The 25,425-nt window shown below is 50.8% G+C and overlaps 1 protein-coding gene across 4 annotated transcripts in view; it reads right to left on the reverse strand.

Moving 5' to 3' along the window:
* Olfm2 (olfactomedin 2) overlaps window positions 1-23,611 on the reverse strand; it is a 79,524-nt gene extending 55,913 nt beyond the window's left edge. The window contains exon 1 of one of the 4 annotated variants that reach the window (XM_021171748.3): window positions 23,487-23,611. In XM_021171748.3, coding sequence (XP_021027407.1) covers window positions 23,487-23,555 — 69 coding nt within the window. In that variant the 5' untranslated portion in view covers window positions 23,556-23,611. Of the gene's footprint in view, window positions 1-2,274; window positions 2,642-3,743; window positions 3,853-23,486 lie in introns of those variants that run through there. The other 3 variants (XM_085844453.1, XM_085844452.1, XM_021171747.3) reach the window with 3 other exon arrangements.
* Between the last annotated feature and the right edge of the window lie 1,814 nt (window positions 23,612-25,425).

Consider the following 25,425-nt stretch of genomic DNA (forward strand, 5'->3'; position numbering starts at 1 on the left):
AACTGAACTTGGGTCCTCTACAAGAGTAGCTGGTGCTCTTCATGCTAAGCTAACATCCCGGGCTCCAACTCTCCCTCTCTGAGAAAGAGACCTGGAACTTGTGACTACTCCACTGCCTCACCCTCCCAATTGCTGGGATTGTAGTAGTTAGGACCCTTGCTGAGCACCCTCATTCCACTGCCACCTCCCAGGCTGATATCACCTTAGCAGCTCATGCTGCAGAGCATGTTGGCAAGTCCCGGGAAGACTGCAGGCTGGGGCAGGGACGAGAGAGCTGGGGGCTTCAGCAGTTAGGCGCTGGGGAATGCTAGACCAAGATACCATTAGCTTCAAAGGAGCCAAACACTGCCCCCCCCCAGCTTATAGAAACATACAATTCATGAAAGCAACACATAGGTATACCAGCTAATCATACATAAACATATGCATATATAAACACAAGCACACAAAAATTCGATGTATGAACACACAAAATCATAACTGAAGGCCAGGTTAAGTTATTTGCCACCAAGACTGGAGACCCAGAGGGTGAAAGAAGAGAACTGACCCTTGCAAGTTGTCCTCTGACCTTCACATGTGCAATATAGCATGCATGCATGCGCACACACACAACATACCCTGCACATGTCCCCCAGATATAGCAAAGGCTCCTGTGTACACAGACACTTTCACACAGCGGCACACAGGTGCTCACATAGACTTCCACTCAGGCAGGAAAGGTGAATTTGGCTTCTGATTTCAACGACACCATCAATGCTCCCCCCCCCCCCCCCCCCGTGACAGCAACACTCAGAAGGCTCCATTACACCTGTACATTCAAACTCATGTCACATAATGAACCCACATCCACAGTCAGGGATAAACAACTGCAGACACAGTCAGACATATATCCATCCAAAAACAATCACACAGGGACACACCCACACTGGGGAGAATATACCTGCACCCTATGTCAGAGATACACTAAAGTTTCTCTTCACCGCCCACCCCAAAACCCCAAACCACAGGCTCAGACAGACACAACAAGACATACCTAAACAATGACACTTGATGTCACAGATACACAAAAAGACACCATGTTTCAAAGAACTGCAAGTCTGAGGAGCTGGTCTGAAAGCTTGCTGTTTGTGTCAAGTGCCATATGTCCCCTGGCCCCAGGGCTGGGCCATACCCTGGACTCAAAGAGCTGCTACCCCCACCCCTTCACACCCCACAGCTGTAGCTTTTGGGAGCAAAGTCTTATTTTGGCCAGGAGGAGTGGGGTTATTATAGATGCATAAGGGTCTGTCCAGATTGTAACTATATGAAAGGGGAATAGTGAGGGAGTCAGATGGATGGAATTGAGGGGAGTCGCACAAACAGACTGAAGATCAGAGGGGCTCCCATAGGGACAGGAACAGGGCATGAGGGAAGTTTTCAATAGAAGAGCATCTTTCTTTCCCTGTCAACAAGACAGAGCCACCATGATTAAAAAGACTGACTGTGTCCCTCTCCATCCCTGTGAACTACCAGCAGGGGAGAGAAGGGGGATGATAGAACAGAAGAGGGGGCTGAGGAGCTTCTGTTCAGGTTCGAGCCTGCGCGCACCCCCCCCCCCCCCCATCTCCAAAGGTGAGGAGTTAGGGAGATCAATAGTCAGTACTCCAGGAGACAAATCCTGGGAACGAAGACGCTGGTACCAGGTGCAGGGGAAAGAGAGAGCCAGGCAAAAAAAGAAAAAGAAAAAAGAAACACTAAGTCAGAAAGAAAGACAGAAATAGAAGGGAGGGGGGAGAGACGCAGGGAAGGGGAGGGAGAACACTACTCAGTGACACTTAGACACAGCCAGAGTCCCACAGGCTGAAGATATATGGAGACTTCGAGATATCCCCTAATCACTCCAACATAGAAGAACACCCTCTTGGCTCCCCCAAACCGCCCAGCTCCGCCCCACTCTGCCGGGATCTGGTTCAATTCCGCAGCCCTGCCGCCTCCGCCTGGGGCTGGAGCCAGCTTGGTACCCCAGTGGCACTAGCAGGTCCCCTCGGAGAGGACTCTAGCCCAGCAAATGCAATCATCAAACCCAGAGCTATGCCGGGCGCGGGGCTCCCTTGTGCCTCGGGGTCCAGCCCGGGACCCCCAAGAGACCACGTCCCCTCGAGATGACATTCCCGCCTGAACCCAAGATTCTGTCACTTTGGGGCTGTGAGGGTCCCTTTCCCAGGAGCTGCCGCGGGGTCTGCGGGCACCACGCCCCCCCAAGCCGGAGCGCCCCCCAGCCGGCTGGCCACTCACGATTTTCTCCGAGGAGCCCGCGCGGGACACGGTGCTGTTGAGTCCCACGAGCGAGGGCAGCGTCTGCGACATCCAGTTAGTGACCATGGCCATGGTGCTCAGCACCGCCCCGATCTTGAGCAGCGGCACCGACATCGCGCCCCTCGCCTCATGCCCCGCGCCACCACCCCAAAAAAGCAGGTGTTCAGTCCGTTTTGCTCGGCACTCAAGCTGTCGCTTACCCACCCCAGTGGGGTGGAGGGGTGGGGGGTCCCGATGGCGAGATGACCGGATCCAAGGGGGCGGTGGCCGGTGGGATGGGGTGACACTGGGGACGCGCTCGGCTGCGGCTCCGCGCGCCTCGCGGGCTCAGCTTTATAAGGCGCCGGCTCGGCCACCCCCTCCCGCGCCACCGCCGGGCACTTCCAGCCGCCGTGACGTCACGGCTCCGGCCCTAGAGCCAGCAGGGCTGGGGGGAGAATGGGAATGCACCCACTCCGACCCCCACTTCCCCGCAGAGCCTCTGGCGGACCTTCTCCCACCTGCAGAAGTGGGGACATCCCCTGCCAGCGACACCCTCGCCACCTCCCCCCACCCCCGCCGCCGCGGCATCCCCGGCCCCGCCCCCCCAGCCAAATCCTCCATCCTCGCTCGAGTCCCCTCTGTAGCTTAGTGGTGATCCCAGGGCTCCCCAGTACGCAACATCCCCTCTCCAAAACCCCTACGTTTCAGGGCGAAAAAAATCCAGCCCACACCTTCCACCCAAAACTGACAGGGGGTGGAGGTCGGGTGTCTTCACCCACCTGATCGGTCGGGTGCAGAGCCTGGTCCCGAGCCCGCGACGCACAGAGAGCAGTGCGGGACGGACTTCGGTGCTCTCCCGAGCTCCGAGACTCTTTTCTCCTAGCTTTCCTGGTCCCCAGATCATTCTGAAGGGGATCCCTCTGTGGATTCCAGACTAGGAAAGCCCAGGGTGGCCGGTACAGACTCTGGAGTGTGGGTAACCTGGGGAGTGGGATGCTTTTCCCTGCGCATCCGAGGGCGGCGGTGCCACCCGGGACTGTCGTGAACCCAGACAGTTCTTTTTGCAGACAGGTCCCAACGCACGGTTTGACTCACAACTTGAACTTGGGGTGGGAGGCGGGGAACTAAGACCTCCGGTCTCCTCCAGCCCCCAGGGACCTGCACTGGGCTGGTGCCCGGGTGAGGGAGGCTGGAAAGCGCAGCGGGCGGCAGGGCCGGGCGAGGAGCACCCGCGCGGTCGCCTCTCTTCGGTTTCGCACTCACGCCCCCTCCTGGCGTCCCCGCATCACCTCCCGCAGCCGCCGCCGCCGCCGTCGCCCTCGGCCGGCGGCCGCCGCCGTCTGGAGGCGGCGATGACTCAGGCCTTTACCTCGCTGGCCGCTTGCGGAGCCGGAAGCGCCCAACCTCTGGGTGCTGGGGGGTCCTGAACTGTCTGAACTCCACTGAGAAGCAGGTTTAGCCCCTACCTGACCTCCAGCAATAGTTGTTCCGGTCTGTCTCAGTTTCCTCATCTGTAAAGTGGTTCTGGGGGCCTGATGGGTCAGGTATGTGTAAGAAGCCAGAGGTAGCCTGCCGCTCAATTACAGGCCAAAGCTCAAGAACACAGCGTTATGGAGACAGACAGGACTTGAGGAAGGGCTGGGGATGTAGCTCAGTGGTAGAGGCTTGCCTAACAAGTCTGAAGCCCTGAGCTCCATCCCCACCAGCTTCAAAAAAGACTTGGGGAAGGTCTGGGGGTGGGGGGAAGCAATGGCTCAGTGGGTAAAAGTGCTTACCACAAAGCCTGGTAACCTGAGTTGGATCTCTGAAGAGGAAAAGCGATAACGACTTCCCCAAAGCATCCTCTGACCTCCACTTGAAGGCTGTGGCCATACAGTCACCCATCCCACTACTTTAGCACTTTAAATAAGTGTAAAAAGAATTTTGAGTGACATAGGAAACGAAGGAAGGAAAGTACAAATAGGTATCCGAAGGGGGTGGGTGGAGACTCCGAAGGGGGTGGGTGGAGACTAAGGAAGACCTGTGCGCACGAGTGAGGAGGCAGGAGGTATACATGGAGTGTCTTCCTCGGTGCCCCTCTCTGCCTGGTTTTATTAGTTAATTGATTTTATTTAGTCTTTTTAGTAAGTTAGTTTTGAGACTCAGTCTCTCTGTGTAGCTCTGGTTCAGACTAAAGGCATTGGGCTACCAAACCCGCCTGCACCTTAATTTTTGACAAGGTCTCTCACTGTCCTTGGGGCTCCCTGATTTGGCTAAGCTGGTCAGACCGGCCCCAGAGAGCCTGTCTCAGCCTCCCCTGAAACGCAGCGCAGCCATGCCACATCTGACTTCTGGGTTAGATATTGGGGAATCTGAACTCATACTTGGATGGCATGTGTACATCCTACTGAGTCATGTCTCCAGGTACGCCTTAAACACTGTGATCAGGAGATTTTCAAACGGTGGGGAAACCTTAGTGCAGAGGACCCGGGGCAAGCCCTCAAGCTGGAACCCGAGCTTTTGGTCAAGAAAGGAGGAAATCTTACTGTGGTTTAAAACCAGAGCTGTCTGACAGCAGCCTCTAAGACCACTGGGCTATGGTGGGCCTCCACAATGGTGCACTTTCTCACCTCCTCACCTCGGGTGCTAGGAGACAGGCCAGCTCACACAGCCAGGCTTCTGTAACGGCTGGGAGCACTTACAAGGCACCCCTTTCTCCCTTCTCCATGCCTCTCCAAAGTCTTCTCACTAAAGATGGCAATCGCCTCCTTGGGCTGGCAAGATTGCCCAGTAGATAAAGCTAAAAGCCTGAAATCCTGAGTTTGATCAACAGGGCACATATGATGGAAGGAGAGAACCCACTGCCTCCTGTTAGCACCGATTCTCCACATGCTTGCCACAGCGTGCTCGTGTGCATGTGCACGCTTCACACACACACACACACACACACATACACACACACACACACACACACACACAATGTGGATGATTAACTTTCTAGTCTCCACACTCATTCCCTTCTTGAAACACCTTATCATTTCCTAGTTCTGCCCCTGCCTCTCTGCCTTTCCAACCTAAATATCTAGATCTTTCCACCTGCCCTTCTCTCAGTTTCTGCACATTTAGTTGTCTCATCCCTTTTCTGTCTCAGGACCTTTGCATCTGTTGTCCCTGGAAGCTGACAAACATTTTACCACAGGAATCCAGGCAGCCTGCTTGCATCCTTCACTGAAGTCTCTGTCCTCTGGGCGTAAGCGACGTGCTCTGTCCTCCAGAAAACTGTATTTCCTTGGCCCTTTGCCCACTGGCTTCTTGTTAAGCCTAAGCGTTTGGGAAGGAACAGACAGACAGAGGAGGAGTGGGGCTTCCCTTTCTTTCCGCTTGGGGTGGGACTGGGGCTTTTTTTTCTTTTTCAGTTTTTCTAATTATATTTACTGACTGGCAGACTGACTGACTGACTGACTGACTTACGCTTGTGGTGGGGCTCAGAAGTCAGAAAACAACTTGTGGGAGTTTCTCCTCTCTTCTACAGTGTGGGTCCTAGACACATGCAGAAGCCAGAGGCGAGCATCAGCTCTCCCTTCTGACTCTCCACATATTCCTCTGCTTCCCTGATTCAACCCTGGGTGATTGGGGCATGCATATGCATATGTGTGTTTGCATGTGGGGGAAGGTATGTGACTGGGGGGGGAGGGTGCACCTGCCCATCTCAATATCAGGTGTCTCCTTCCATCACTCCGACTTCATTGAGTCAGAGTCTCTCAGTCAAACCAAGAACTTGGCAATCCCTCACTAGACGCCAGACAGCTCACTGTCTCTGACTCTCAGATGTTTGGGTCGCCTGCCCAACATCAAAATGAACCCTGGGCATCTCAAGTCTTGGTGCTTGTGTGGCAAACCTTGTCCCCAGATCTGAATGTCATTTTTGTGTTGAGTGTGTTTGCTTGTTTTCTAGGCTGAGATGGAAGTCAGGGTGCACACTAGTCACACGCATGTGTTTCAGATTCATAACCCTCACTCCAATGTGGCCTGAATATCACCTGAAGAAACTTCCCTGACCATTTCCTGAAGTTGGAGCCCCTAGCACCATCTGACTTTACCTTGATTAGGTATTTATTTATCAGCTATATTTCTTCAGTGCTGGGGATTAAGTCCAAAGTCTCATGCATGCTTGGCAAACATTATTGGGCCACATCTCTAGCACCCACCCCCTTTTGTTTAGCCAAGGGTGATCTTGAACTCCTGATCCTCCTGCTTCCTAAAGCCAGAATGACAGGCATGTGTCACGAGCAAGAAATTAATTGTTTTTCACTGGTTGACTAAGTGTGTCTCTGACCAAGGCTTATTTGTGGTCCAAATCTCCACCCAGAGTCCACACCACTTCTACCTTTTCCTAGATACCCGACCTTTGTATTTCATGGGACAAACAATTCATGTGCCCACTACAATTGTCCCCATTAGAAATTGTCAGAGAGGGCTGGAAAGAAGCTCTGCAAAGCACTGGCTGCTTTTCCAGATGACCTAGGTTCAGTTCCAGCACCACTTATCAGCTCTCAACTGCCTATAACTCCAGTACCAGGGCATCCAATGCCGTTTTCTGGATTCCTGGGGCTCCTGTACTTATGTGGTATAGTTCTGTACAATCAGGCACACACATGGAAATAAACTCTTCAAAAGAGAGTAGCCGAGGGGCTGGAGAGATGGCTCAGAGGTTAAGAGCACTGCTTGCTCTTTCAGAGGTCCTGAGTTCAATTCCCAGCACCCACATGGTGGCTCACAGCCATCTGTGATGTGATCCGATGCCTCCACTGAGGAGAATTATGGTGTACTTCATATGCGTAAAATAAATAAATCTTTAAAAAATATTATCTGAGAGGCTGGGGAGAGGACCAGTTCATAAAGTATTCACCACATGAGTTCAAACTTCCAGAACTCGTGTTGGCCCGTGTGTGTAATCTTTGTCCTGGGGATGGGGAAAAGAGACAGGAGGACCCCTGCGTTCACCCCACCCCCACCCCAGGCAGCCTAGCTGGACCAGTGAGTTTTAGGTTTAAAGAAAGACCGAAATAATAATAATAGTAATAATAATAATAATGATAATAATAATAGAGACATGTTTGAGGAAGACATGCAAATCAACCTGGGGCCTCCACATTCATGTGTACCTATGCACACACACACAGAGAGAGAGAGAGAGAGAGAGAGAGAGAGAGAGAGAGAGGAGTATCAGGGCTGGGCTGTCTGTCTCTGTTAGTAAAATGCTTCCCTATATGCATGAAGCCCTGAATCCCATCCCCAGCACTGCGCAAACCATGTATGGACACACTATAATCCCAGATATATATATAGAGGGGGGGGGGGAGATAGAGGCAGGAGGATCAAGAGTTCAAGACCAGCCTCAGCTACATAGTGCAGATCTATCGTGAATTGGAGACCCTGACTAGGAGGAGAGTATTAAGCATCCGTGAGATTTGATGTCTGGTACTCCTAACTCTGCCACTAGGACTATAAAACGTTTCCACTCATCTGAGCTTTGTCACTTCTGAGAAGGTAAATAGGAACTTGTCGGAAAATCCAAGGATTCATCCACCCCAGAGCAAAGGGTAAGTTTGCAGAAAGACACACAGGTGACATTCATAGGAGTGGGTTTTCCAATAATGAGTAAGCCAGCCATCCTGGCGAGTGTGCAAATAAGCCAGGACACTGATCGAACTGACCTTTCAGCCCCATGCAGGAGGGACTATCAATGCCCACTCCAGCCTCGTTCTACATTTCAACACAAGCATTGTTCTAAGGAAAAGAAGCTGGAGAGAAACAAGCATAGAGTTTATGATCCCATCTATATAAAATGTCCAGGAAAAGGCAAATCCATGGAGGCAGGGAAGGTAAATTCCTGGAACTGACTCTTTGGGCAGCGGAAAGGAGAACAAAGTGAGGAACATCAGCCCGTCCCCGAGGGATGAGGCGCTGGTTCCGCATTCAGACAGGCTACTTCAGGGTGTGTGTCCCACAGCTGTATCAAACAGCTTCATGTGTATTTATTCTCTGAGAAAGAGTCTCATAAGCTAGGCCGGCCTTGAAATCACTGGGCAGGAAAGGAAAGCTGACCCTGAACTCCTGATTTTCCTGCCTCTGCCCCCTGAGTTGGGGATAACAGGCCTGCATCACTACCCCTAATCTATTCAGTGCCAGGGATAAAATCCAGGGCTTTGTGCAAGCTGGGCAAAGCACTCTACCCACTGAGCTACATGCCAGTCTCTTTTTACAGGGTTTCACCGGGAAGTCTCTGCGCCTCCTGGAACTGGCAACAGAGCCCTCACTGGTTTTGAGCTTGCTACAATCCTTCTGCCTCTACATCCAAGTGCTAGGATGAAGGCTCATGGCTGCCACAAACTGAACCCACGGTGATGGCTGTTCCTGGTTGTTAACTTGACTACATCTGGAGTTAACTAAAATTCAAGAGACCAGGCACACTTGTGAGGATTTTTTTTTTCTTCACTTGATCTTAGCCAAAAGGCCGAGAAGCGATTTTTTTTTTCTTAATTCACTTTTAATCCAGATCCTTCGAGATGGGAGGGTCCACCTCTAATCTGGGCCACATGTTCTCGTAGCAGCCTGTGTAAAGGACAGAGAAGGAAGACTTTGCTCTTGGCCCATTTGCCCTCACTCTTGCTAGCAAGGCCATTCCTTAACTGGCATAACAGCTTACTTCTTTGGGATTCCAGCAAGACCAGCTGAGACATCCAGTCTCATAGACTGAACAAATACTAGATTCTTGAACTTTCCATTGGTATATACCCATTGTCAGACTAGCTGTACCACAGCCTGTAAGCCACTTTGATAAACTTAAATACATGAATGAATAAATGAAATACTCCCCCTCTCCCTCTCTTTCTCTCTCTCTCTCCCTCTCTCTCTCGGTTCTGCTCCTCTACAAAACCCTGACTAATATATACACAGTGAAGAATTATGGCTTCATCCCACAGCCTAGGCTTGGCCTTAATGGACCTACAGAAACTAGAGCTTATGGCTTCTCAACCTCCATCAGCCTCTATAGTCCTGTTCTTCAAGACAACACCAAAACCAGCTCTTACGCGTGTGCATGTTCGTGTGTGAGTGTGGTTGCGTATGTACACTTGCTCACGTAGCAGGTCTTCCTCTATGGGTGTCTTCCAACTTATGGTTTGTTTTGTTGGGTTGCTAGACAGGGTTTCTCTCTGTAGTCCTGACTATCCTAGAACTTGCTTTTAGACCAGGCTGGCGTCAAACTCGGAAATCTGCCTGCCTCTACCCCAGGAATGCTGGGATTAAAGGTGTGTGTGCACCACCACTACCTGGCTTCAATTTGTTTTAACAGCTCATTGAATATAGAACCCATCAATTTGGCTGGGCTGGCTGCCAGAGCCCCACAGATCCTTCTGTCTTTGCATCCTCTAGGGCACAGTGCCCACAGTGGTACCTCAGGTCCACATGCTTGCATGATAAGCGCTTTGCTGACTGAGCCATCTCCTTTTTTGAGTCAGGGTCTCACTGTGTAGTTCTGGTAAGGCTAGAACTCTCCATATAGATTAGGCTGCCCTTGAATTTACAGGGTTTACTGCCTCTGCCTCTAAGTACTGGAACTAAAAGCATCCAACAACAATCCTCGTTTTAAAAATCAATCAACAGGGCTGGGAATGGAGCTCAGTAGTAAAGCGCTTTCCCATCATGCTCTATGTTCAATTCCAAGAACAGCAAATAAAACAAGACAAGAAATGAGGGCTTAGAAGCACAGAGATGCTGAGAATCTTTCCCAAAGTCACCCAGCATTCAGTCACAGAGTCTATATGGAGCTGATTCGTTTGGGCTGGTTCATAGTGGGGAAGAGTGGAAGCAGACTCCTACCTCATATTATATACAAAAATCAACCCTCTGGCATCGGGAAGACATATCAGTGGGCAAAGTGTTTGCTATGCAAGTATAAAGGCCTGAGTTTGATCCCTAGGACCCCCAAAAGCACTGATGATCTTAGTGCTGAAGCCTACTGACCTGCCAAGCAAGCTGTGGCCACTGGCGCAATAATGGAACGACAGTTATGCGCAAACCTGCTCAGAAGCCCGTGGCATGGGAGGTCATGGCCCCTAGGGGCAAACCTACCACTGTACCTCTGCTGAATGGGCAAGTTGTCAAAATGCCTTCCTCTCTACCCATAGATCAATGCGGCTCTCACCCTTATCCACAGAAGCATCCTCTGCAGAGTGCAGCAGTCAGTGCACAAAACTGAGCATAGTGACCAAGTCCTCCACTCTAAATGGAGCATCTGTCTCAAACCTCCCGACCCAGCCCCCAAACAAGGCTCAGGGCTCATCCCAGGAGAGGACAGACAGGCAGGGGATGGGGGAGGAATGCTGTGACAAGCTAGCCTCTGGACATGATGCAGCACTGCATTCAGGAGCTTACTATAACTGTGGTTACCTACACAAGACCCAAACAAGTCAACAGGAAGCACTGGGTGGTTCTGAGGGCCGGGCAAATAAGAACACAGAGGTGGAAAGGAAAAGTGTTGGGGCATTTCCAGGAAAATGGGGCAGGGGAGTTGGGAGTGAGCATGAACGAGGTATATTGCATACATGCATGAAGTTGTCAGGGAATAAATAAAAGATAGTTTTTAAAGGAAGAAGAAAAAGCTAGGCGTGCTGTATATGCTTGTATCTCAGTGCTGGGAAGGCAGGGCATCCCTGCTGCTCACTAGCCAACCAGGCTAGGGTAAAACTCCAGGTCAGCGAGAGTCTGTCTCCAAAACCAAAGCAGCTGGCGCCTGAGGAATGACACTCAAGATTGACTTCTGACCTCTACACTAGCATTGCAGGGGGGGGGAGGGGGAGGGGGAGGGGGAGGGGGAGGGGGAGGGGGAGGGGGAGAGAGAGAGAGAGAGAGAGAGAGAGAGAGAGAGAGAGAGAGAGAGAGAGAATGAGAACTCTGGACAGTAAAGTTTTGGAAGAAAATACAGAAGGGGGGGCTGGTGAGATGGCTCAGTGGGTAAGAGCACCCGACTGCTCTTCCGAAGGTCCAGAGATCAAATCCCAGCAACCACATGGTGGCTCACAACCCTCTGTAACGAGATCTGGCGCCCTCTTCTGGTGTGTCTGAAGACAGCTACAGTGTACTTACATATAATAAATAAATCTTTAAAAAAAAATACAGAAGGGTTATCTTCATTTTGTGGGTATGATGTCAGCTTTGATTGTGAACTTGGTACTGTCTAGTTCACATAGGAAGTAAATCTCAATGAGGAATTATCTAGATTAGACTGGCCTGTTGGTGTCTGTGGGATGCTGTCTTGATCGCATTAACTGGGTTGGAAAGATCCTGCCCACTCTGGGCAGCACCATTTCCTAAACTGTCCAAAAGTGCAGGCAGCCAGCTGAGCACACGGCTGCATTCCTCTCTCTGTGGTCCTGACTAATCAGGACCTACAAGCTCTGGTCACCTTGACTTCCCGTTGCTGCTGCTGCTGTCATGGACCATACCCTGAAACTGAGTAAACACAAACACTTTCACCCCTAACGACTTTTGTCCAACAATTTGATATAAGGCAGACACTGGAAAAGGCAAACTTTCTCAAACATTGTTGGGCTCAGCAGAGATTTGTAACTTCAGCTGCTTGGGAGGATGAGGCAGGAAGACCAAGAATGAAAACCTGCCTCAAAATAAGAAGTGAAAAGAGGAATTTGTCTCAGTGTGTAGAAAGCTTTCCTAGTGTGAAGCTCTGAGTTTCACACACACACTCACACGGTACCCCTTAAGCTTGGTGTGGTAGTTCACACCTGTCATCTCCTCCCCTATCTCTCTCAGTGGAGAGGAGTGACCGGGTAAATGCTCACCGAGTAAAGTGTCTGCTACACAAGTGTGAGGGTTGAGCTTGAACCCACAGCCCACATAGTGCAGTGGCTTGTTGGCTAGCCTGCTTCCGTGCATGGGGAGGGCCTGGGGGTCTCTGTGAACCCACAGCCCACCTAGTGCAGTGACTTGTTGGCTAGCCTGCTTCCGTGCATGGGGAGGGCCTGGGGATCTCTGTGAACCCACAGCCCACATAGTGCAGTGGCTTGTTGGCTAGCCTGCTTCCATGCATGGGGAGGGTGGGCCTGGGGATCTCTGTGAACCCACAGCCCACATAGTGCAGTGGCTTGTTGGCTAGCCTGCTTCCCTGCATGGGGAGGGCCTGGGGATCTCTGTGAACCCACAGCCCACATAGTGCAGTGGCTTGTTGGCTAGCCTGCTTCCATGCATGGGGAGGGTGGGCCTGGGGATCTCTGTGAACCCACAGCCCACATAGTGCAGTGGCTTGTTGGCCAGCCTGCTTCCGTGCATGGGGAGGGCCTGGGGATCTCTGTGAACCCACAGCCCACCTAGTGCAGTGGCTTGTTGGCTAGCCTGCTTCCGTGCATGGGGAGGGCCTGGGGGTCTCTGGAGCAAGCTAGCTCAAATCAGTGAACTCTGGGTTCGAAGGAGACAACCTAGTTCAATGTATAGGGTGGAGAACAACCATGGAGACATCCAGCCTCTGGCCTCTGCATGTACATACACACATGCACACATGTGCAAGAGCACCCACACACACAGGAGCACCCCATGCACAGGTGTACCCACAGGCCTTCACACACACACACACAACCAGAAGACCAGACATTTAGTATGTGTGGGACATCTACATGCCAATAACAGCTACTTAACATTATGAGTCATAAGAGCACTCCTTAGCCTCTCAAGGAGAACCTAGTTTGTGGCTATCAGAATATCTGAGAAGACAAAAAACAAGACCACGCAACGAATCCAAAGGATGTGAGATGACTGGAGTCTGTCTGGTAGAAGCATTACTTTACATAGCTGCCAGAAACTATCTATCTATCTATCTATCTATCTATCTATCTATCTATCTATCTATCTATCTATCTGATGCATGCCACAGCATGGGTATGAGGGTCAGAGTCCATCTTGGAGCAAACAGTTCTCCCCCTGCAGCCCCCCACCCCTGCTTGGTTTTTTGGTGTTTTTGAGCCCTGGCTTTATGTAGCCCTGGCTGTTTTGGAACTTGCTATGTAGATCAGGCTGGCCTTCAGCTCACAGAGATCTACCTATCTCTGTTTCCTGAATACTGGGATCATGAGCCACTACACCCACCCTTGCCAGAAACTTCTTCAACATTGGAAAACTTTAGCAGGATTTCCCACATAACTCAGCAACCCCACTTCTGGTCATACATAGTAGATTGTCACAATTCATAATTCTTTTATTTATTTGTTTATTGTTTGTTTGTTTGTTTGTTTTGAGACAGGTTTTCTCTGTGTAACTGCCCAGGCTATCCTGGAACTTGCTTTGTAGACTAGGCTGGTCTTGAACTCACAGAAATCTGCCTGTCTCTTCCTCTGGAGTTCTGGGATTAAAGGTGTGAGCCACCATGCCTGGCTCTTTTATTTATTTTTATTTATGTATGTGTTTATATCTGCATAATCGTATGTGCACATGTTGAATGTAATGCCCACAAATGCCAGAAGGGGGTACCCTGGAGTTGTAATTATAGGTAGCTGTGAGCTGCCCCATGTGAGTTCTGGAAACCAAACTTGGGCTCCCCAAAAGAGGAACAAAACCTTAATTGCTGAGCCATCACTCAGTCCCATGATCCCCAGACTCCATGGGCAAATGCATCGTCTCCACAGGATTTATTTATCTCCAAAGCCAACTTGCAGAGGTGTCTGTAGTCTCAATATTGAGTGAGACGTGTGTGAGTTCCCAGCTGGGGTTAAACCAGGGTTTGCTGGGTTCTCTACTTTCATGCTAGAAACGTGGAGCTTCCGCTGTGCTTAGAATCAAGTTTTGACACCTCTGTGCTTTTTGTTTGTTTGTTTGTTTGTTTTGTTATTCTTTTAAAACATTGTCTCACATAGCCCAGGATAGCCTCAAAATTAATATATAGCCAAATATGACTTTGAACTCCTGATTCTCCTCCCCAGGGCTGGCACCGTGGGAGTGCTCCACCAAGCACAGTTTCTGTGGTGCTGGGGTTGGAACACAGGGCTTTGTGTGTGCTAGGCCAGCACTTGATCAAAAAGCCATCTCCACCACCAATGCTGGGCCTTATTTGTTTTGATTTTGAGACAGGATCTTGTTATAGCCTTGATCATCATTATAATCGTTTATCTGTGTGTGTGTGTGTGTGTGTGTGTGTGTGTGTGTGTGTGTGTGTTGCCTGGTGCCTGTGGTGGTCAGAAAAGGGCATCTGTTTCTCTGGAAGTTAGGGGTGGTTTTAAGCTGCCATGCGAGTGCTGGTAATCAAACCTGGGTTCTATGGAATAGCAGCCAGTGCTCTTAACCACTGAGTTCTCTCTCCTAGCCTGTGACTACTGACTGACAAGTCAATAAATTCTGATTGCTTAACTTAGAATTCAAGGTCTTTGAAGCCAGATCACAACCATCCTTCCCACATTCACCTCTGACCTCACCTCCCATCCACACCCAACCTGAGTTCCCATTCCCAGAAGCCATGTATTTCTGGTCCATGTCGGCTTAGCAAACGATCCTCTGCATACTACACTTGTGTGACACTGAGCCTTGTCCCCAGCCCCTTTCCCCAGGGATTCTAGGCAGGGGTTCTACAGCTGAGCCACGCCCCTAGATTCCTTTTGTTTTATTTTAAAAGAAAGACTTGTTAAGTTGCCCAAGCCAGCCTTCAACTTTCAAGATTTGTGCCTCAGCCTTCAGAGAGCTAAGATGGCAGGCATGTACCACCTTACCCAGCTTGCATCTGTCTCTTGGACTTGTAGACTCTCAGACTCTCCAAAGTGGGCTGTGTCTCTCATCTCTCCCTGTCACCAGTGTGTCACACTGAAATTACCAGAGAAACAAGGGGAAAGCATCCATCTCTCAGTGTATGTACTGTGTTTTTCTTTCCTTTTTCTTTCTTTCCTTTTTTTTTATGTTAAGATTTATGTATTTATTTTAGTGTTCTATCTGCATATACACCTGCTGGCCAGAAGAGGGCATCAGAGCCACCATGTGGTCCTGGGACTTGAACTCAGACGCTCTGGAAGAGCAGCCAGTGCTCTCAGCTGATGAGCCATCTCTCCAGCCCCCTCTTTCTTTCTTTTTATATTAAAAATTATTTATTTATTTTTATTTCATGTGGATTGGTATTTTGCCTTGAAGCATGAAGACCTGCATGTCTGTACGAGGAGGACAGATCCTTTGGAGTTACAGATAGTTGTGAGCTGCTACATGGGTGCTGGGGATTGAACCCAGGTCCTCTGGAAGGGCAGCCAGTGCTCTTAACTGTGGAACCATCTCTCCAGCCTCACTGTGTTTTTCTTGAGGCTAATCAGGATCTCTGGGATTAGGGAATGAGGAGTTGTGTATCCTCTTCACGGCCTTGACTGGCTTTACTTTTGACTTCCTTTATTTTTGTGCAGTGACATTTTATAGTTCTATCTTCTATGTAGGACTTAGCACCCAGTACTACAGATCACTAGAACTGTGTGTAAAGGGGCTGGCAAGATGGCTTAGCAGGTAAAGGAGATTGCTGCTAAGACTGGCAACCTGAGTTCTAGCTCTAGAACCCATATGGTAAGTGGAGAGAACCAACTCCTGCACGCTGTCCTCTGGCCGCCAGAATCAGACACACGGTCACTCTCGGGTAAATAAATGAAATGGTTCAGTGGGTAAAGTGCTTGCCGTATGAAGTATGAAGCCCTGAGTTCTGATCCCCAAAGCCCGTGTAAATGTCAGGTGGGCGTGGGCTGCGTAGAATATCAGCACTCACATGGTGGGAATAGGAACTTCAGAGAGAGCTGCCCTGCTAGACTAACCAGAGCAGCATGTTCCAAGTTCATGGACAGATCACGCCAAAACATACAATAGAAAGCAACCTAGGAAGACCACAGATGCCAACCTCTGGCCTTCAGATGCACACTCGGCCACATACAGGCTAACATACACATACCTACACACGGGCGTGGGGGGAGGAACAGGGTGGGGAGGAGCAGAGGAGGAGCCAGAGACTCTGTTTACTGGTGTTCAGGTGAACAGCTTTCCAAACACACCTCACCCAATCTCTTAGCTCCACTCAGGTGTTTCCTGCTTCCTCTTAGACTAGCCTGAGGCACAGATGTACCAAGCGTATCAGGGCTGCTGCCACCCTGTGCTTAGTGTGAATTCTTGGTTCTCTGGATGTGAGAACATAACCTGTCAGCCCTAGGGTGACCATACCCAGTCCCGTACTTGGTAAGCTCCAGGCCAGTGAAAGACCCTCTCTCAACAACACGAAGTGATGCAGGTGAGAAATTCAGAGACTAAGGCGGCTTGGCGCCAAACCTGAAGACCTAGGTTCCAAACAGTGAAAGAGAGAACGGACCCCCGAAGTTGTCGTCTGACCTTGACATCTCTGACTTCCTGTGGGCACCAGGCTAAGAACTCTCCCCTTCCTAAATAAATAAATGTGATTAAAATTTAAAAACAAAATAAAGCCAGAGGGTGGTGGCACAGGCCTTTAATCCTAGCACTACGGGGGGCTAAGGCTGGCAGAGTTCTGTGACTTCGAGGACAGCCTGGTCTACAGAGTGAATTCCTGGACAGCTAGGGCTACACAGAGAAACCCTGTCTTGGAAAACCAAAACCAAACAAACAGTACCAACAACAAAACCAAGTGGAGTGCTTGTGAGGAGCCCCAACTAAGGTATGTCTGTTAAGTGTATGCGCGCACAGGCGGGCGTGCACACACTCACACAAGCACACACACCCCTCGCGTCCTGCACAAACCTCACTCCACCACTAGGTGTCGCCCCAGTTCCTCAGTTTTGAGCCCAGCCCCAGGAGGTTCCTCACGCAGTTTGTCCTGATTTCCCCGCCCCCAGGCAAGCTGGGAGGTTAACACCTTGGTAGGATGAGGAAGCTCAGCTCGGCTCTGAGTAGCAGCACCCTTCCGTGGAATTTCAGCCTCGGCTGACACCCGTGATCTCAGGCACCTCCCTGGGCACAGGGGTTCCCACTTCTCCAGTGGTCTGCTTTCTGAAGTTTCAGATAACAACAACAGAAAATATTCTGTGAAAAAGTCCAGAACTGTGTGAGTCATGCATTTTGTTTCATTGTGACAGGGTCTCATTTTGTAACCTAGGCTAGCCCCAAATTAGTGGCAATCGCCTGCCAGTGTCTTTTTTCTGAGAGTTGGGATTCTGGGTACAGAATCCAGGGCTTTGGGTGGTGAGCTATGTACATCTGCCTGATTTGTTTTGTTTCTAGAGCTGCGGGAGGTGGGGTGTCTCATGTAGCCAAAGCTAGTCTCAAGCACTATGTTATGTAATAGAGCAGTGGTTTTCAACCTTCCTAGTGCTCAGACCTTTTAACACAGTCCCTCATCTGTGGTGACCCCAACCATAAAATTATTTGTTGCTACTTCATAACTGTAATTTGCCACTGTTACAAATTGTAATGTTTATAACTGATATGCAGAATGTCTGGTATGTGACCCACCTCTCCCCGAAGGGTTCTAAACACACAGACTGAAAACTTCTGGAATACGGGTTGACCTTGAACTCCTGATTTGACCCCATAGTTGGTTCTGTGTGGTGCTGAGGATTGGAACTCAGAGCTTCATATAAAACAGGCAAGCATCTTGTCAACTGTTAGTTACACACCTTCAGCCCTCGATCAGCTCAATCCTCGAGTTTCCACTTGTACACTCTTCTTAGCGGTGTGAGAGAGAGCCCTGCCTTTGCTGGCTGTCCTGCCTGGGGCGGGGGAGGGGACCTTCGCTGTGTGCAGGGTTTCCCCTCTACCTGGTGTTCTCTCTCTGTTTACTCAGAGCCCCCCAGTCCTCAGCATGGCTACTGTGACGCTGCAGCCTGCACGTGTGTCTCACTTCATAACTGTCTCAAACAAATGATTTTAGATGGCCGATCACAGCAGCCTTCTGAGAGAAAGTGATTGAAGCAGAAAGAAGAGGAAAGGGTATTGAAATATAGGGTCCAAGGGGAACAACATCCAGGTAAATGGAAGGGAGTGGTAAGTGCAAAGGCCCTGGGGTATATGACTAAGTCAAACTAGTCCTTCCCATCCTGTGGGGACCCCTAAAGCGTTGGCCCTAAGTCTAGATAAGATTAAGATAAAGTGGGTGTGGGGTACACACTTGTCGCCCCAGCACTTGAGAGTGAAGGAGGAGGATCAGGTGTGCGAGCCATCCTTGACTATATAGTGAGTCCATCCTGGTCTATGTGTAACTTTGTCTCAACAAAAACTAGAATATTTTAAAGTAAACAAAGTAAGACTTCAAGGAGGCCTTTCAGGTGTTGGGAAGAGGACACCTGCTCAAGGGGAGATGGCAGGCTTAGGACTGTCAGGTTCCCTGCAGCTCTAAGCTACTCAAGAACCATGCACTTGGGCCAGAGGGCTGGCTCAGTGGATGGAGAATTTGTGGCACAAGCATGGGAACCAGAATCCAAATCCCACACAAACACCAAGCACAGTGCACACACCTGTAATCCAAGACTGTAAGGACTGAGATGAGAGGTCTCCTCAGTGGCAGCAGCTGAAGTGTGAGCTCTGGGTCCCAGGAGAGTGTGTGAGCTCTGGGTCCAGTGAGAGTGTAAACTCTGGGTCCAGTGAGAGTGTGAACTCTGGGTCCAGTGAGAGTGTGAACTCTGGGTCCAGTTCGAGTGTGAACTCTGGGTCCAGTCAGAGTGTGAACTCAGGGTCCAGTGAGAGTGTGAACTCAGGGTTCTATGAGTATGAGCTCTGGGTCCAGTGATAGTGTGAGCTCTGAGTCCAGTGAGAGTGTGAACTCTGGGTCCAGTTCGAGTGTGAACTCTGGGTCCAGTCAGAGTGTGAACTCAGGGTCCAGTGAGAGTGTGAACTCAGGGTTCTATGAGTATGAGCTCTGGGTCCAGTGATAGTGTGAGCTCTGAGTCCAGTGAGAGTGTGAACTCTGGGTCCAGTGAGAGTGTGAACTCTGGGTCCAGTGAGAGTGTGAACTCAGGGTCCAGTGAGAGTGTGAGCTCTGGGTTCAGTGAGAGTGTGAACTCTGGGTCCAGTGAGAGTGTGAACTCAGGGTCCAGTATGAACTCAGGGTCCAGTGAGAGTGTGAACTCAGGGTCCAGTGAGAGTGTGAACTCAGGGTCCAGTGAGAGTGTGAACTCTGGGTCCAGTGAGAGTGTGAGCTCTGGGTTCAGTGAGAGTGTGAACTCAGGGTCCAGTGAGAGTGTGAACTCTGGGTCCAGTGAGAGTGTGAGCTCTGAGTCCAGTGAGAGTGTGAACTCTGGGTCCAGTATGAACTCAGGGTCCAGTGAGAGTGTGAGCTCTGGGTCTAGTGAGAGTGTGAGCTCTGGGTCTAGTGAGAGTGTGAGCTCTGGGTTCAGTGAGAGTGTGAACTCAGGGTCCAGTGAGAGTGTGAACTCTGGGTCCAGTGAGAGTGTGAACTCAGGGTCCAGTGAGAGTGTGAACTCTGGGTCAGTGAGAGTGTGAACTCTGGGTCAGTGAGAGTGTGAACTCTGGGTCCAGTGAGAGTGTGAACTCAGGGTCCAGTGAGAGTGTGAGCTCAGGGTCCAGTGAGAGTGTGAGCTCTGGGTTCAGTGAGAGTGTGAACTCTGGGTCCAGTGAGAGTGTGAACTCTGGGTCCAGTGAGAGTGTGAGCTCTGGGTCCAGTTAGAGTGTGAACTCTGGGTCCAGTGAGAGTGTGAACTCTGGGTCCAGTGAGAGTGTGAGCTCTGCATCTAATGAGAGTGTGAGCAGGAGGATCTCTGGGTCTGAGGCCAGCCCGGTCTACAGAGGACAGCCAGGGCTGTATAGAGAAACTCTGTTTTAAAAAACAACAAACAAACAAAACACCATCAGCCACCAACAAATCTTAAATTGAGGGCTGGAGAGATGGCTTAGTGGTTAAGAGCATTGGCTGTGTGCCTTCTACCACAAAATAACTAAGACACAGTAAACAATTAAAATCTCAAAAACATTTTTAAAACAAGGAAAAGGACAATTGAGGGTGACTTCCAGGTTGACTTCTGGCCTCCACGTGTACACACACATACAATGACGACACACATACACACATACATGAGGGCATACACACATACATACATGCAGGTACACATGCATACATGATGACACATACACAAACTAAAAAATAAAGGTAACTGTTTTGTGTGTGCCTGTTTGTGGACTAGATACCTGGTAGCTGAATTTATCGGTGGTTGTTATCCACTCTGTGTGGCTGCCGGGAATCAGACTCCAGTCCTCTGTAAGAACGGGGTCCTGGTTATTTTTTTATTGTCAACTTGAGAAAAGGCCCCCTCGGTCGAGGGACCAGCCATGCCTGGGAGAAGTGGTCTTGACTGAGGTAGGGAGGCCTGGCCCAGTGTGGGCAGCGCCATCTGTAGTCAGGTGGGCCAGGGCTGTATAAGAAAGCTGGCTGAGTGTCCTCAGAGGTCCCTGCTTGAGTGTAAGCTCTGAGTCCCCTGAGAGTATGAGCTCTGGCCTGAGCCCCATCAATGATGGACGGACACCTGAAGTGTAAGACAAACAACCCTCTCCTCCTTGTCGGTTCTGTAGCACAGCACAGAAAGCAAACTAGAACAAACACCAAGCCCTCCTGACCTCTGAGCCATTGCTCCAGACCCTCACCCTCATTTTCCATTTAATCTCCTTTATGGGGCGGGGGGAAGCTGACCTTGAACTCACAATGTGATGGAAAATGACCTTGAATTCCTGATCCCATCCCTCCACACACACACACCTCCGACACACACATACCCTGGGTTACAGGTGTGGGCCACCAAGACTAGCTTCTACTTGTGATTTTTTCTTCCTATTTGCACAAGATTATATATGGATTCAGCTCTTGGAGGCTGGTGTATTCATTTTTGTGGTTTCATCTGTCTGCTGCACCTGAAGGTCAGCTCCAGGAGGGCTGGGCCCCACTGCTTCATCAAATCTGGTGATGTGAAAATGATTTCCCAGGAAAGGTTCTGTTGGGACTGCGGGGAGGTGTCTGGGACTAGACAGAGAAATGAGAGGGGCAGAGCCTCTTTCCTCAGAACCCCGCCCCTCTCTTCTCCTCCCTGTCCTCTTTTGCCCTCCTCCTCTCCTTCCCCTTGTGGAGGCAGACCTTGGTTAACCACTGACTTTTTTTTTTTTCAGCCATCACGTGGTGCCCCCTAGTGGCCACCTGAAGCAGTGCAGCCAGTGACTGCTGCCCCCCAAGAGTCGGGATTCAGACGTCCCCGCTTCGGCCCCAGCACGCTCTGGCATGTGGCCCCTCCCTTGCTCTCCAAGTAGCTCCATCCCCAATCGGCCCCGCCCCAAGCCCCTTCCCTCCATTCCTGGGGTTTCTCTGCAAACTGGCCTTGGAACTGGAAACCTAAGGGTGACTCAATTACTCTCAGAAACTAAAGCGACTGCTTTCCCTCCTGGTTCATTTTTTGCCAGCCATTTTTTAGGTGTATGTTTTTCTCTTTTTGTCTCCTTCACACGTGGTGTGCCTAGTTCCTTTGGGCTTGCATATTGAGTGCTCACTGTGTGCAACCAGCTGCACCTTCCCCACCCTTCGTGTTTGTGCTGAGATGGACCGAACGCAAGGAACCCCACAACGTCTCCTTGTAGAAATCCTACCCGGACCTGTCTCTGCCAGCACGGGAAAGTGGGGTGTAACTACAGCTGATTGCCCTCTTATCTTAATCAGAAGAGGAAAGGTGTCCAGACCCTTATTTTAGTGAGTTTCTACCTAGAAAACCCCGCCTAGTCACGTCGACCCAGGCAGTGTGGACACTGGAGTGGATTATTTCACAAATGCTAAGTTCAGGAGCGACCTGCCTGTGTTCTATCTTGTCTGTGCTACTACTTCTGGGCTGTCTGGGCTTAAGCAAGTGACCTAACTTTTCTGTGCCTCAGTTTCCCTATCTCTTAAATGAGGGTAACCCTGATGCCCTACCAACCATAGATAAGACACCCAGAGGCTTAAGCACCTTAGCTCATGCTGTGTTTGTAATACAAGCGTGACCATTAGCCTTTCTACAGTGTTTGCTATTATGTTACTGTTTTACTGATAGCAGCTTCCTAACGCGCCCCCCCCCACACACACACACATACATGAGATCCTGAGGGTATTCCCACCCCCAAGATGGAGGAGGAATGAGGTTTCTCAATAGTAGAAGATAGATTGGACCCTCCACATTTTGCATAGCTTTTCTAGCTTACCCAAGAGATGGGGTACCACAGGGAGGCACCTCCATCTGCCACACCAGGAATGGGGTATGCATAGAGCCGATACACACAGGGCCTGGATGTCACGTTTGCACACACAGCCTGTCACCCTGAACACCCCGTTTTAGAGTGATGTATTCAACCAAAGGCACAGAGTGCCCTCACATGGCCACACACCTGACTGTCACTCGAGTTTTGGACAACCCAGGCATCTGGGCACAGCCATGAGGACAATTGTCACACCCCGTTATTGACATATAGCGGGAGCCGGACAAACACACCACAGAGATTCTCAGGTCCTCATGTCGGGTCACACAGCCAGTCACAGACAGACCCACAACTCCTATCTGTCATCACACTGGTCCTCGGGTCACCCTGCCCCCACTGTCACTCACACACTCTTTCACACGTACACACACCCTCTCCCAGTCACACCCCAATTCACTCACATTTGAACACGCATACACACACACACAAACTCCCCTGGGTCACACCCAGCCACAACACAAAGACACACGTTTCCCCGGCACCCAGGAGCTGCAAGCACCTGGCGCACATTCCTGTCAGTCATTCACACGTGAGTCCCGCCCCTTTCCCCACTATAGGGGTGCAGGCAATGGATGTGGGGAGCTTTAGAAGCTAAACACCCTGGCCCCATGATGGGCAAGTGACAGGCAACACCCCAAAGCCCCCCTAAAGTTTCCCTCCCCAATCTCACAGCTAGATGGTGGGATGTAAGCTGTGGATCATCGAGGGGGGCCAGAACCCCAAAACGAGTGTCTTCCCCAATCTCCCCACATTAAGGTTTCATTGGGTGTCCCCAGGGTTTCCCCAAACAAGGGTGGATGTTCCAACCCCTCCTTTGCTGCGACCTTCCCCATATGCCCCTCGCCATCCTGCAGCTGTTAGAAGGGGAGGCTGGTGGACCCCAAAGCTCTTGTTCGCGGGACCCCTCTGAGCCTGTGTCCCCTCCAGGGCTCCCCAGCGACCGCACCTGCCCGCGGGGCCCCTACCTGTCCGGCGAGGCCTGGGCAGAGCAGCCACAGCAGCAGCGACAGCCGCGGGACCGTGAGCGGCCACATGACGCGCCCCCCGCCCGACAGGCGCCTGGGTAATGGGGACCCGCCGCCAGGCGCGACCCCGCCCGCCCGCCCGGGCGACCCGAGCGCCTCCTCCCCGCCTCGCCCGCGGCCGGGATTCCACCCCACCCCCGCCCCGCGCCCAGCCTTTGTCGCGGGCTCCGCCCCCAGCCCCGCCCCCAGCCCGGCTCAGGGCGACAGCCCCATAGAGTGGGGCCCCTGTCAGCAGGTAGGGAGTTGACACGAATGAGCAAGGGGGGGTCAGGAACCAGACTCCGCAACCCCCCACTAGCCATCCCCATAAACCTAGGTGTGAAAGGTCATGAGATGGGGGAGGGGGGACTGTCACGTGCTTGTCAATTTCACCCTCCTAGGATTTTCCCAGGATGAACATGGAGCAGGAGAGGGATGGGGGGGGGGGGGAGAGGTGGAAGGCGGGGACCAAAAGGGAAGCTAGTATGAAAAGAGACAGGGTAATCAACAGGGAAACTGAGGCACAGACTGGAAAATTAGAAATTGGGGAAGTGTGAATATCAGGAAGAAAGGTGGGGCAGAGGTGGGCACCAGGAGTCATGGGGCAGTGCACACCTGTTACCCAGTACTAGGGAGACAGAGGAAAGGGGACTGGAAATCTGAGGCTGGCCTGGGCTGTGTGATGGGATCCATCCAGCCAAGACTGCAGATTAAGACCCTATTTCAACACACATACACAGCCTAGTTGTAGTGGTACACACCTGTCATTCCAGCATTTGGGAGTTGGGGGGCTAAAGGCAGCAGGATCTACAGTCCCAGGTCATCTGGGTGTGGTGGCACACACCTTCAATCCCAGCACTAAGGGATCTCTGTGAGTTCAAAACCAGCAAGTTCTACATAGACTGTGCCAAGCCAGGCAAAGCTATACAGTTCTCAACCTTCCTAACGCGGTGGCACGTTAATACATGTTAATTCATGTTGTGGTGGTCCTCAATCATAAAATTATTCTGGTGCTACTTCATAATTAATTTTTCTACAGTTGTGAATTGTAATGTAAATATGTGTGTGTTCAGATGGTCTTAGGACTCAAAGCAGTTGTGACCCACAGATTTGCAGTATAAAGGGAGACCCTATAAAATATAAAAATAAAAATTAATGAGTTTGAGGACATTCTCGGCAAATTTGAGGCCAACTGAAACTACTTGAGACCCTGTCTCAAAACCAAACACACAACATAAGGAGGGACCACTGAGATGGCTCAGTGTGTAACAGAGCTTGCTGCTAACCCTGGTGACCCGAGTTCAATCCCCAGGACCCACGTGGAAGTTGTCCCCTGACCTACAGGCACATATGCATGTACCTGCAAAAATAAATTTCTACAAATGTGTAAGAAAAAATTAAGAGATGGGAGTGGGGGATGAGCAGAAGAGACTCGGAGGCAAACCAGTGGGATGAGCCGGTGGGTGACCCATTCCTCAACAAAGGGGCATCCCATGTCCCCTTTCTCAGGTCACCGATTTCCCACAGGTCCTCATGGTAGAAGCTCTCCCCTCCCCTGTCCCCCAAGCCCATCTCTCTCCTGTTTTAATGGTGCCAAATGATAGACTGGATTCTCAAGAGAATCAAAATATTAGCCAAGCCTCATGCCTCATTTGCATATGAATCGCATCCCTGTCCTGCCTTCTTCTGGGAGACTCTGCAGTCTTTGTCTGCTTCTCAGTACTAGCCAGCAGTGTCCCCACTCACCTTCCCTCCCTGAAGCTTTTCAATGGCATCTCCCTTCCTTCTCTCTCTTTGTGGGGGTGTTGTGGGGGTGGGCGTTGAGGTAGGAAAAGGGATGTAGTTGGATTACAGGGAACTTTGCCATAAAGGATAGAGGGAGGTGGAGGCATGGGAGATG

The sequence above is a fragment of the Mus caroli genome, unplaced genomic scaffold (genome assembly GCF_978045245.1).
Source record: "Mus caroli unplaced genomic scaffold, Mus_caroli_1 scaffold_11, whole genome shotgun sequence".
In the NCBI taxonomy this organism is placed as follows: domain Eukaryota; kingdom Metazoa; phylum Chordata; class Mammalia; order Rodentia; family Muridae; genus Mus; species Mus caroli.